The sequence below is a fragment of the Pantherophis guttatus genome, chromosome 2, assembly GCF_059756535.1.
Source record: "Pantherophis guttatus breed Tessera chromosome 2, ASM5975653v1, whole genome shotgun sequence".
Classification (NCBI taxonomy): Eukaryota; Metazoa; Chordata; class Lepidosauria; order Squamata; family Colubridae; genus Pantherophis; species Pantherophis guttatus.
Window position 1 is genome coordinate 292,901,981 of NC_142064.1, and position 13,606 is coordinate 292,915,586.

A 13,606-nucleotide genomic window follows, 5' to 3' on the forward strand; every position below is an offset into this window, starting at 1 on the left:
GTCTTCTACTGGCTCCTTGGACGGGCATCTGCTCAGGGCATCTGTGTTCCCGATGGTTTTGCCGGGCTTGTGGACGAGTTTGTAAGAATACCCGGCAAGGAAGATGGCCCAGCGTGTCATCCTGGGCGACATGTAACCGGGTGTGGGCTTGTCACCCGCTAATAGTCCCAATAGTGGCTTATGGTCCGTGATGACCATGAAGTTCCGGCCATACAGGTATTCATGGAAGCGCTTGACGCCAGCCACAATGGCCAAGGCTTCCTTGTCCAGCTGACTGTAATTTCTTTCGGTGCTGGACATCGTCTTGGAAAAATAGGTGATCGGTGCCTCTGATCTGTTGGGGAGTTGGTGGCTGAGGACTGCGCCAATTCCATATGGTGATGCATCACAGGTCAGCAGCAGTGGAAGCGTCTCATGGTATTGGATGAGCACGCTGTCTGATGATAGGAGTCCCTTGATGGTCTTGAAGGCAGCTTCTTCCTCTGTCCCCCACGGAACCGCTTTCCCCAGCAATCGATGGAGTGGCTCAGCAGCTGTTGCCTTTTGTTTAAGGAACACCGCATAAAAATTCAGCAATCCCAAAAATGCTTGAAGCTCCGCTTTGTGTTTGGGGGCTGGAGCTTCGTGGATTGCCCTAACTTTAGCTTTGGTGGGGTGGATGCCAGTGCCATCTATGAGATAGCCCAGGAACTCGACCTCCTGGACCCCAATGATGCATTTGTCTCTCCTAACTCTTAAACCCTTCTCCTTAAAGCGCTGTAAAACTTGTTTAAGTCACTCAAGTAGCTGGGTTTTAGAATGCCCGGAGATTAATACATCATCGAAGTATGGCACCACCCCTGGAATGCCTTGGAGAAGGCGTTCCATCATTGATTGGAAAATCCCTGGAGCTGCGCTGACTCCAAATTGGAGACGGTTACACTTAAATGCGCCTCTATGAGTGACAATAGTTTGCGCCTCTGCAGTTTTTTCATCTACTGGCAATTGCTGGTAAGCCTGGGCCAGGTCCAGTTTGGCAAATATTGTCCCACTCCCAAGTGAATGCAGCAGATGTTGCACCACTGGAACTGGGTATGCGCTCTGCGATAGGGCCTTATTTATTGAACATTTATAATCAGCGCAGATGCGCACAGATCCATCATGCTTCATGGGAGTCACAATGGGCGTCTCCCATGCTGCATGATCGATTGGTTCCAACACGCCTTGGGCTATCAGCTTATCTAGCTGAGCATCTACTTTGGGCCTCAAGGCAAACGGAACTCCGCGGGGCTTAAGCCTAATGGGGGTAATTGTCTTATCAAGATTAAAGGAAATGGGCTTTCCCACAAATTTCCCCAGCTTACCATCGAAGACTTCCTTGAACTCTTCGAGGAGGGTGTCGAGTTCATACTGCCGGATCTGGTTAACCCCTTTTATCCCGCGCCCTAATGGCTTGAACTACTGCATGCCAAGCAGGGTTCGGGCGGCTGTGTTCGACTATGGTGATGGGGAGATTGCCTTGGAACTCTCGGAATGAAGTCTGCAGTGAGGTTCTCCCCAGGACTCCGATGGGGTTCCCTCTGAAATCGACCAGCCTGGAACGTAGGGGTGTCAGGTCCTTCTTTCGCATGTCTGGCTTGATACGCTTGAGGTTTCACCAGTCCATAATGGAGTAGATTGAGCCGGAATCTACTTCCATGGAGCACGGGGTTCCCTCCAGATGTATGGTCACGTGGCACTTGGTGGTGGCGGTGGCGGCATCGGAGAGGTCTATGGTCATCTGGTGCACCGCTCTCCTCTGGGTCCCAATCGCTCTCGCCCCGTCTGTACTGGTAGGAGAACCGTTTCGCGTTGTCCTCCCGATTTTCACGAGGTCGGTGGCTGGAGGGCTCTGGGGCTGGTTCCTCGGCTCTGCACGCTTCGGCGATGTGCCCCCTTCTGTTGCAACGTCTGCAGGTTGTGTCCCTCCATTTGCAGTGTGCCCTGGCATGGTCCCCTCTGCAGCTGGCACAGCGCTCCCCCTTGTAGCTTTTCTGAGCGGTTTCCCGCTTCGGGGGTCTGGAGACCTTGTGGACGGCCGATTCTTCTTCCAACTCCGAGCCAGCTGTGGAATCCTCAGTCGATGACTGTGTGGCACTGCGAATCTTTTGGATTCCCTTCGCCCGGATCACTGCGGCTGCTGCTTTCTCGGAGATTTCGGATGCGGTAGCTTCCTCCACCACATCCTTGAGCACGAGCTTTTTCCTGCTCAGGAACTTTTTCTGAAGGGCTCTGTCCCTCATGCCAAAAACCACGCAGTCAGCTATGGCATTGTCCACGTGGTCGAATTCACAGCTGGCTGCGATTTGGCGCAGGGCGGCCACGAACTCCTTGATGGTCTCACCTTCCTTCTGGTCCCTCTGGTGGAAGGTGAACCGGTTTGCCACCGGTGTTCCCGTTGGGGCATAATGGTCCTGCAGGATCTGCAGCAGGTCCGTCCATGGCACTTCCTCGATGTCCCATGGTGCCACCAGATCGATGGCCATGTCGAGGACTTCTGAGCCGCAGTTGGCCAGGAAAATGCCCTTCTTGTGGTCGTCGTTGGCATCCCTGATGTTGTTGCCTCTCAGGTATTGCCGGAATTTGACCACATATGATTTCCACTTGTCCTTCCCTGGGCGGAAAGGAGCAAGGGCTGGCAATGTGACTTCAGCTGCTGCCATGCCTCTGGAAATGCCTACCAGTGACTTCAGCTGCTAAGTGACTTGGCTCTTGAAGTTGGCTTCGCGCCACGAGGTTCGTTGCTTGGTTCTAGTCCTTCGTCGCCAGTGTTAGATCGGCGCAGGGAAAGCAAGACGCGACCAGCTCTGGTCCAATTCAGCACTTTATTCAAACACAAGAAAAAGACGAGCGGCTGTGCTGCCGGGGCTCTTTAAATACGCTCCGGCAGACTCAGCCGCCCAATGACAGATCTTGATTTTCCCGCCGGTGGATTAGCCAATCACCGGCGGGTGTCCTTATAAGGACATAACACTCTCTTTGCAAAGCATTTTGCCCTGGACCTCGTGCAGGCCCTGGTTAGCAGAGAACATAGGCCTAAAGCACTGTAGTGCGAGATCACGTGAGATCAATAGTGTTAGATTTCCCACTACTGATCTTGTGTATCTCTCAATATTTTAGGCCTTTTTTCTGCAAATGCACTAAAGTAGGCAAAGAAACCTTTGCCACATCGTCGCAAGGTACCGTATTTTTCGGACCATAAGACCGAAGCAAAGGTTTAGAGAAGCAAAACAAGAAAAATAAAGTCTGTGAGCGTCCCGTTTTTGCCCTCTCCAGCTTCCAGAAACAGTCTGCATGCCAAAAACGGGCTCATTTTTGGCCTCCCAAACCCTCTGCATGTCCCGTTTTAAGCCTCCAGGGAAGCCTCTGGGGAGACCAAAAACGGCGCCTGCAGACGCCTCCGGAGGCCAAAAGCAGGTCCGTTTTTGGTCTGCAGAGTTCTTCTGGACGCCAGGGAGGACAAAAAGGGGACGTGTGGAGGGTTTGGGAGGCCAAAACCAGCCCCCTATACGCTCTATAAGACGCACAGATATTTCCACCCCCTTTTTGGGTGGGGAAAGTGTGAGTCCCAGCAGGGTGGGGTGGGGGAATAGGTAGGAAAGTTGCAGCGCCTTTGCTGTCATGCGTTAAGTGTGAACCTATAACCTGTACCCTAGGATGCTTGAATTGGATTGGGAGAATGCTCTGCCATGGGCTAAGTGTGAAAGTTCTGTTCTCACACAATTTGGGGAGGTTTCAGAGGACAAATGACAACACACTCCTCTCACATGACCTCCAGAGGACACATAAAAGCACACCTCGTTCTTCTCAGCCCCCACAGGTAAGTTAAAATAGAAATGGAAAAATACAGATAAGAAATGACACAGAAAGCACCTAAGCAAAGAGACATTGACTCTTTCCTTCCTTGGAGCACGAGAAGATCCTTTCCTTCTCCCTCCCAGGAGACAATATCTGATTAGTGGTTTTTTAATAAAAAAGCTAACTATAATCCACATTCTTGAACTCTCTGATTGGGGACTAGAGAACTCTTACCCAGAGAGGCCACGTTCCTATGGTTTTCAAGCATGACTTCCGAATGCAGCACTTTCTGATCAGGATCCAGCTGAGACCATTCCTCCTCAGAGAACGACACAGCCACCTCCTCGAAGGACACAAGACTCCCCTGAACATGGAAAAAAGAACAGAACAGGAGGATTCGCAAAATCTGTTGATCTTTTTTTTTTTTTTTTTTTTTTAATTTATTCAGTATTTACAACTTTGTTACATTTTTACAGCTTTCTGATACCGGCATCTTTGGTAATATCTATTTTGTCTTTTGAACAACTATAAACACATACATTTTATGTATTACTTACTAATTCATATATTCACTACAATATATACATATCTATTACACATTAAATATTTCATTCCTCTATAATATCTTCTCTTACGTTTATACATTTATACATTGATTTTAGATTCTTTCTCCAGAAAGCTATACCATCTATTCCATGTTTCGTAATAAATCGTTTCCCCTCAGTCTTTTTTTTTTTTTAATTAAATTTATATACCGCCCTACACCCGAAGGACTCAGGGCGGTGAACAGGCACAGAATAAAATACATAAATATAAAAGTTAAAAAACATAAATTAAAACAGAATTAAATAATTAAGCCCGAGACAATTAAAAATACCAATAATTTAAAACAAATTTAAATTTAAATTTAAATTTAAAAGAAAGGGGAGAAAATTAGGCCAGGCCGGCCTGCTGGAATAGGAGGGTCTTAAGAGCACGACGGAAAGGGCGCAGATCCGGGATCCTCCGTATCTCCGGGGGGAGCTCGTTCCAGATAGTGGGTGCCCCCACAGAGAAGGCCCTCCCCCTGGGGGCTGCCAGTCGACATTGTTTGGCTGATGGCACCTGGAGGAACCCCTCTCTATGAGAGCGTACCGGCTGGTGGGAGGCTCTTTGTGGTAGTAGGCGGTCCCGTAGATAACCAGGTCCTAAGCCATGGAGCGCTCTAAAGGTGGTGACCAAAACCTTGAAGCGCACCCGGAAGACCACCGGGAGCCAGTGCAGCTCGCGCAGGTGTCACACGGGAGCGCCATGTTGCTCCCATAACCACCCGCGCAGCCGCACTCTGCGTCAGTTGGAGCCTCCGGGTGCTCCTCAAGGGGAGCCCCATGTAGAGAGCCTTGCAATAGTCCAGGCGGGAAGTGACCAGGGCATGAGTGACTGTGTGTAGGGAGTCCTGATCCAGAAAGGGGTGCAACTGGCGAATCAGGTGAACCTGATGAAAAATCCTCCCGGTCACGGCCGTCAAATGCTCTTCTAAAGACAGCCATGAATCCAGGAGGACGCCCAAGTTGCGAGCCCTCTCCTCACCAACTGACTATATCGGGACATCGGAAACCACAGCCACTCGGTCTTGGATGGGTTGTGCCTGAGCCTATTCCTCCCCATCCAGATCCGCACGCCTCCAGGCACTGCGACATCACTTCAAGGGCATCGTTGGGGTGATCCGGGATGGAGATGTACAGCTGGGTGTCATCAGCGTACAGGTGGTACTTCACCCCGAAATCACGGATGATCTCGCCCAGCGGCTTCACATAAATGTTGAACAGGAGGGGCGAGAGGACCGACCCTTATGGCACCCCACATAAGAGGGGCCTCGGGGTCGACTTCTGCCCCCCTGTCAACACAGACTGCGACCGGTCAGAGAGAAAGGAGAACCACCGCAACACAGTGCCTCCCACCCCTAACTCCCACCGGCCAGTCCGCTCCCACAGAGAGGGTCTCCTCAGGGTGCCATTGGCCAAAGTATGTCGGCTGGCGACACCCAGGGGGAGGGCCTTCTCTGTGGGAGCCCCTGCCCTTTGGAATGAACTGCCCCCAGAAATTCGTAAAATCTCTGATCTCTGTGTATTTCACTGTGCCCTCAAAACCTTGTTGTTCCGCCAGGCGGGGCTATCAATGTAAAGATTTTAATTGGTTTTAATTGGTTTTAAAAATGGGATTTTAAATTGGGGTTTTATAATTGAGCCTTTTATTTAATAATTTTAATTATTTTTTAAATTCTGTTTGTCTTGTGCTTTTAATCAGGCTGTACATCACCCTGAGTCCTTCGGGAGAAGGGCGGTATAGAAATAATAATAAAAAAAAACTCTTCCAACCGGTGCAGCATGATACCATGGTCGATGGTATCAAAAGCCGCTGAGAGGTCTAACAGGACCAGGACTGAGGAGCACCCCCTGTCCCGAGCCCCCCAGAGATCATCCACCAACGCGACCAATGCCGTTTCTGTGCTGTACCCCTGCCTGAAGCCCGACTGGTACGGGTCTAGATACGTCGTTTCATCCAGGTGCTGGGGGAGCTGTTGTGCAACTACACTCTCAACAACCTTCGCCACAAAACGAAGGTTGGAGACCGGACGATAATTAACCAACATTGCCAGGTCCAGGGAAGGCTTCTTGAGGAGAGGCCTCACCACCGCCTTTTTCAAGGCGGTGGGAAAGTCACCCTCACCCAACGAAGCATTTATAATCCCCTGGAGCCATGGGATATAATCCTCGTGTCACCTCCTGGGAAGCCAGCACTAACCAGGAGGGACACGGGTCCAATAAACAAGTGGTCGCGTTCAGTCTACCCAGAATCCTGTCCACGTCCTCAGGGGTCACAGGATCAAACTCATCCCAGATAACATTCTCAAGACCTGCCCCAGTCCCTCCCCCTGAGACTACCCAGTCAGAGTCCAGATCTTCCCGAATCTGAGTGATTTTGTCACTCAACACTTGAACAAAATCCTCGGCTCTACCCTCCAAGGGGTCCTCCCACGCTTCCTGGTGGAGCAGGGAGGGGATCACCCTAAACAGCGGCCAGGCGATTATTGATGACGCAATAAGAGCAGCCAAATAACTACATTTTGCTGCTTTTATCGCCACTAGGTAATTCCTAATATGAGATCTTACCAGTGTCCGGTCCGATTCAGAAAGACTGGCCCTCCAGGGTGTCTTTTCCGGCGCTTCAACTCCCTCAGCTCCTCAGTGAACCGAGGAGCGAAATGAGATTGGCGCCGGGTCAGAGGCCGCAAAGGTACAACCCGGTCCAGAGCTCCAGTGGCCGCCCTATCCCAGGCGGCCACTAGGTCTCCAGTCAAGGCGTGTGCCAGAGCCTCAGGAAATGGCCCAAGCTACATCTGGAACCTGTCGGGTTCCATCAGGCGCCTGGGGCAGAACCATCTTACCGGCTCCGGCTCCCTGTGGCGGGGTGCAGCGGTTTGAAGGTCGAGACGAAGGAGAAAGTGATCAGACCATGACAAGGGCTCAGTGACTATATCCCCTATCTCAAGATCACTCAACCACTGTCCGGAGACAAAAACCAAATCCAGCGTGTTTTTGTCCAGAGACAAAAACCAAGTCCTCCCCTCTGACCTCGGCTGATGGAATGCATGGAAACCTGGTGGGCACATTTCAACGAGGGGGACCTCCCCCTTCTGGCCCAACCAAGTCTCTGTAATACCTGCCAGGTCCGCTCCCCTGGATTGTCTTAATTGTTTTAACCTGTAAAAATGAAGTGTTTTTAATATTGTGTGTGACCAGCCATACGCTAAATAAAATGTTCCCCATAATTTTCCCCAATACTCTAATTCAATATTATACCCAAAATTTTTCGCCCAAATTATCATCGTTTCCTTTACCGTTTCTTCCTCCATTTTGAATTGAAGGAGACGTTTATATGTTTTGGTGATTATTTTCTCATCGATCCCGATTAATATTTTATCCATTTCTTGGTCCGTTTGGAATCCATATACTTCTATGTCTTTTTTGTATTTTGTTTGGATTTGTAAATAGGGCCACCAATCAATTTTAATTCCTTCTTCCAATAATTTTTGTCTAGATTTCAAATTCCCTACTCCATCTAACAATTCCTTATATGTTGCTATTTTATTAAAGTCAATTAAATTGGGGTAGACCAAGGCTTCCATTGTCGACACCCACCATGGGATTTTTGAATAAAAGTTCCTTTTAATTTTTAAATTAATCCACGTTTCTAGCAGTACTTCCCTCGCTTGATGCCTCTGGAAGTACTTATGGGCTGTGTCTTTTCCATCCCAGATGAAGGAATGCCAACCTTTCTGTAAGCCATGCCCCTCAATTGTTAAAATTCTTCCATTTTTTAGATTTATCCATTCTCTGAGCTATGACATTACTTGTGGTAAAGTTCCCAATCTGGAAGGATTGTATTCTTCTAAATTTCCCCTTGCCTGCGCCAGTATTTCTAATGAAAGGATGCATAAAAGGGGAGATAATGGACAGCCTTGTCTGACCCCTTTATTTATGTTGACTTTTTCTGTAAGATCTCCATTGACCATAATTTTTGCTGTCTGCTTTTAGTAAATTGCCTTAATTATTTCTATAAATTTTTCGCCAAATTTCATCCCGATTAATTAAAAACTGTTAATTCTAGTTGTCTTTTGTGCATCTACCATTATTACTGCCAATTGTTTTTCTGGATGGGCCTCATAATATTCTAAAATGTTCATAATAATCCTTGTATTGTTTTTAATTTGTCGATTGGTAGAAACCCATTTTGATCCGAATGAATAATTTTGTTTAATATCTTTTTTAATCTTTCTGCTATTATTGCCAGGATTTTGTAGTCGATATTTAACAGCAAGATTGTCCTATAATTTTGAATAAATTCAGTACTTTCTTTGGGGATTAATGTTATATATGCCTCCATCCACGAATTTGGCATTTTGGCTTTCTCTAATACCTCATTAGAAGGGGAGCTCATCAAATTTGCAGACAAGACCAAATTGACAGGAATACCAACACTCCAGAAGATAAGCTCCAGATATAGAAGGATCGACAGATTGGGCCCCATCTAACAAAATGAAATCAACTGAAAATTGCTTTCACTGAAAAAATATTTGGGGAAGTTTTATCAAGTTGATTGATTCTGCAAAGCCTTCAGTGCCTTTCAGCAAAGTAATCCTATTTCTGGATCAACTGACCTATCGCTCTGTCTATCTTTGATTGATCTAGTAGTCTGAGCCATTGGCTGAAAGCAAGAAAAGAAAGAAGAGAAAACCAGAGGTTATAAATGAGGCTTTTTAAAAATGGTAATGTGGCAATGTGACTATTTATTTATTTTTCATTAGCCTTGCACAATTCCGAGTCAAAAAATTACCCAAAAAATGGCTCTCTAGCAGGTCCTGCCACTATGATACGTTGATTCCTATTTCATGAAGGACTTTTTAAAAATTGTTTCTTGTGAACTCAGTTGGTGGAGTACTTAACAGAACAAGATAACCAGAGGAAGCTATGCTGGCTGACAGGAACTTGAACCTGTTATTCTGCTCTCCATGTTGTAGAAGAACACAAAAATAATCCAGGCCAAACAAGGGGGGGAAATAGAACGAGGGAGCCCTCTGCACACCCACTTCACTTCCTGAAGGGAGAATAGAAATCTAATAAATTTTTCCTTTCTTACTTGATTTGGAGGTTCAACTACTGGTTCATCTCTGTCATAAAAACCAGAAAGCTTCATTCTTTGTTTCTCTGTAAGGAATAAATAATTTCAAAATGCATCATTAACAAAATAGAAGGAGATATTCTATAGAAAAGAAGAGATAGCGAAGTTAAGATAGATAGGAAATCGGAGGATCTTCCATTACCTCCTGAGATGTCCTGACTTGGATCTTCCCAAGGGATCCTCCTGAAAAATAGCTCCTGAGGGGGATTTGATGGGTTCTTCTTTCCCTCAGGATCTCTGATCTCCACAGTGCAGCACTTCCAGTAGGAGGAAGGAAGAAGCAGAATTAATGTACATCACACGACGTAAAGTGGATTCCTATATTCAGAACGCCACTTCAAAGCCCCCAATATCCATCTGTCAGGTTGAGTGAGAAAACAAGGGAACAATTACCACATATGATGAATGCCAGAGAAGTTTGGAAAGGAGGGTGAAGTATTCAAACACTTTCTCTATTCCCTTCTGAGCTCCCTAAAGTCTCTCACCTGCAACTGGACCTGCTCCTTCTGCTCCTCCACCTGGCTTAGGAGTAGGCCTTCCGCCAGGGCCACCGCCTGGGAGCTGGTCTCTGCTCCACACTCCCGCACCCAGCCCTCCATCTCTGGGGGCAGAAGGAACAGGAGATGCTCCAGAACCACCAGGTCCAGCATCTGGGCTTTGGTGTTCTTCTCTGGTCTCAGCCATCGCCTGCAAAAGCCATGGAGTCGGCTGCAAAGTCCTCGGGGACCCTCAGCCTCCTGGTATTGGATGGAGGTCCAGGGCGGAACTTCTGAAGGGAGGATGGTTTCTTCCTCCAGGATCTTCTGCCCAGTTCTTGTCCAGAGCTTCGCCCCCTTCCCAGGCTGAGCAGCTGAAGGGCCTTTTCCGGCTCCCTCCTTTGCAAAAGGTTGTGTCTCCATCCTTTCTCTGTCCTGCAGAGCAACTCCAAATGGCTCCAAGGACTCTGGTGGGTCTCCAGATGCCTTTTCCTTCACGGGAACATTTCTGGTGCTGCAGGACTGATCCCTGCAAGGGATTCCGCTCTTTTTCTTCTTCCCCCAAGAGGAAAGTTTGCCTTGCAAAGACCACAAATGGCTTCCAGTTTCTGTATCTGAGATGAGAAGAAAAAGAAATGCCAAGAATTAGAAAGTGGAATTCAGCCACTGAGCGACCTTCCCCCAACCTCCCCGGAGCCCCAAGCGGCTCATCCCACCGCAGGGCCCAGGTCCCATCAAGCAGGGCCGGGAAGGAGGCAGCTGGAGAGGCCGCCCCGCTTATCTCCCCCCACTCGGGCTCTTCCACGGATCCCCACCACCTTCCCGGCATCCCTGCTTCCCCCTGCACGGAGAGGGCGGTTGGGGAGCATGGGACCCGGGAAGAGCCCCCCCCTCACCAGAGGCACCTCTGTATGTCCCCCCCGCCAGACTCTCCCGCAGCCTCTCCGCCTCCTCCAGGGTTAAGGAGAGCTAGTGCGGCGTCCTAGAGAGGCAAGGCTCCAAGTGGACCAATGGGGAAGTGCCTGGAGTTCCCTTCCCTTGGTGGAGGCGCCCCCTGGTGGATTCGGGGCAAAGTGCCTGGATGGTAGAGGAGAGCGTCTGAGGGGAAGGGAGAGGGAGGGGAGGATAGGCTTGGGAGTAGGAGGAAATGCCCCTCCCAATGGCTCCCTGTCAAAGGCTTTGACCTTCTTTTCCCCCTTTTATATCAACCCAAATGCATTGAAGGAAGTTTTCGCCTTTCTTCTGTTGCGTTTCCAGAGTGGTTTGGTTATTTCTTCTATATAGTGCAACTCCACCTCCATCTCTCTCATTCGGCCTGCTCCTTATTTATAGAAGAGAATAGAATAAAGAATATAAAAGAAAAAAGAAAAGAAAAGAAAAGAAAAGAAAAAAGCAATATTCTTTCTGGCAGCCCCTGAGTTATGGGAAGATGCCATCATGTCTCCCCTCGTCCTTCTGTTCATCAGACTAGAAAATATCCAGTTCCAGCAACTGTTTTTTAATATGTTTTAGCCTCCATCTTTGTTGCTCTTCACTACACTCTTTCTAGAGTCTCCATCCAGAGTTTGCTCCTGGCAGAGGTGGAGGAACGGGGCTCTGGGGAAGGAGAAGGAGCCTCACCTGAGCAGGAGGATCAGGCCCAACTTCCCCCAAGAGGGTCCATTCAGGTTTCCCCCACAGGGAGGGTCTCTCCCCCTTCACAGGGCAGAATGGGGTCCCCAGATCAGGAGGGGAGGGACTTACCCCACTGGACGGTGATGGGGGCCTCCATCTGGCCCCTCCCAATCTCAAAAGTCAAAGAAAAAAAGGCTTCCTCCCCCCAATTCAGAGCCCCGATTCCTCCTCTGGGGCTGAAGCATCTGGCCAGGACACCCCTCCCCCTCCAACCCCCCCACCCCCGTTGCTTTCACAGATGAAGATTTCTGCCGTGGGAAGAGTTTCTGCGCTGGCTGAGAAGAGGGGAGGGGCAGCCCCGCAGCCAGGGAAGACTTGGGGGTGACGGGACAGGCACCCCATATCTGGAGGGAAGCCACGGGAAACCCTCAGCTAAGCCAGGAAGAGGCGGAGGAGATCGTCAGGGATCCCACCTAGCCCAGCCTCCCCTCCCCCTTCCTGCGGGAATCCTCCGCTCGGCTCTCTCGGGAAAGGCGCCGCTTCGCTTTACGGGAGAAAAAGGCGATTTCCCTCCTTGAAACCCGCGTCCCTCTTGCTCGGAAGACATTTTCCCCGTCTAAAAGGGCAGATCTGGAGCTTTTCCCCAGGAATCTGCCTATTTCGGCTGTGGAAGAGGAAGCGCAAAGAGCCCATTAATTTACCACTGATAAATCCGGAAGGAAAACCACTGAGAAAAACTTGAAAGGATCACCTACCTCGATTTTCATTTAAAAGTGAAGGAGGAGGAGGAGGAGGGGAGAAGGAGGAGGGGGTGAAGGAGGAGGAGAAGTGGAGGAGGAGAAGGAGGAGGTGAAGGACCAGGAGGAGGGGAGGAGGAGGAGGAGAAGGAGGAGTGGAGGAGGAGAAGGAGAAGGAGGAGGAGGAGGAGAAGGACGAGGAGAAGGAGGAGTGGAGGAGGGGGAGAAGGAAGTGAAGGAGGAGGTGAAGGAGGAGGAGGAGGAGGAGGGGGAGGGGGAGAAGGAAGTGAAGGAGGAGGTGAAGGAGAAGGAGGAGTGGAGGAGGGGAAGGAGGAGGAGGAGAAGAAGGGGGAGAAGGAAGTGAAGGAGGAGGGGGAGGAGAAGGAGGGGGAGAAGGAAGTGAAGGAGGAGAAGGAGGAGAAGGGAGAGAAGGAAGTGAAGGAGAAGGAGGGGGAGGGGGAGAAGGAAGTGAAGGAGGAGGTGAAGGAGGAGGAGGAGGAGGGGGGAGAAGGAAGTGAAGGAGGAGGAGGAGGAGGAGGAGGAGAAGGAAGTGAAGGAGGAGGTGAAGGAGAAGGAGGAGTGGAGGAGGAGAAGGAGGAGGAGGAGAAGAAGGAGGAGAAGGGGGAGAAGGAAGTGAAGGAGGAGGAGGGGGAGGAGGAGGGGGAGAAGGAAGTGAAGGAGGAAAAGGAGGAGGAGGGGGAGAAGGAAGTGAAGGAGGAGGTGAAGGAGGAGGAGGGGGAGAAGGAAGTGAAGGAAGAGGGGGAGAGGAGGAGGAGGAAAAGGAGGAGGAGGAGACTGGACCTGATTTTTCTTCCGACACTCTCGGGGGATAAAATAGAAACCCCCGACTGGAAGTGGCAACCGAAGAGGTTTAACGTGGAGGAAATAGGCAGTTTCTGTCCAAAGGAAGAGGGAGACAGGGACACAAACTTTTACTTTTGCTTCCCTATAAAGGTATTTAAGATTCGCAGCAGAGAAGACAGTCAGGAAGATCCTGAGGTAAATCTTAAACGGCGCCCAGAAGGAAAAGGCGGGAAAATGGGAAACGCCCCCTTTCCACCCGCAGCAACCAATCAGAATGCAGATGCCCTCGGGCGGGAGCCTTCCATCCCTCAGCCATGCCAACAGGGTCTTCAGGACCATTCTGCCCTTTCCGTCTCCAGCCGTTAAATTGGGCATTTTCACATTTAAAGTGTTCAAAGGAAAGAGAGATAAAATGACTTTGCTTTTGTGTATTAGATT

The 13,606-nt window shown here is 49.5% G+C and overlaps 1 protein-coding gene across 1 annotated transcript in view; it reads right to left on the minus strand.

The window, feature by feature from the left end:
* LOC117659899 (uncharacterized) overlaps positions 1-13,218 on the minus strand; it is a 47,169-nt gene extending 33,951 nt beyond the window's left edge. Inside the window, 5 exon segments of the mRNA XM_087885416.1 lie at positions 4,051-4,180; positions 9,496-9,563; positions 9,680-9,794; positions 10,023-10,627; positions 12,383-13,218. Of these exon segments, the coding sequence (XP_087741542.1) occupies positions 4,051-4,180; positions 9,496-9,563; positions 9,680-9,794; positions 10,023-10,436 (727 nt within the window). The 5' untranslated portion in view covers positions 10,437-10,627; positions 12,383-13,218.
* Between the last annotated feature and the right edge of the window lie 388 nt (positions 13,219-13,606).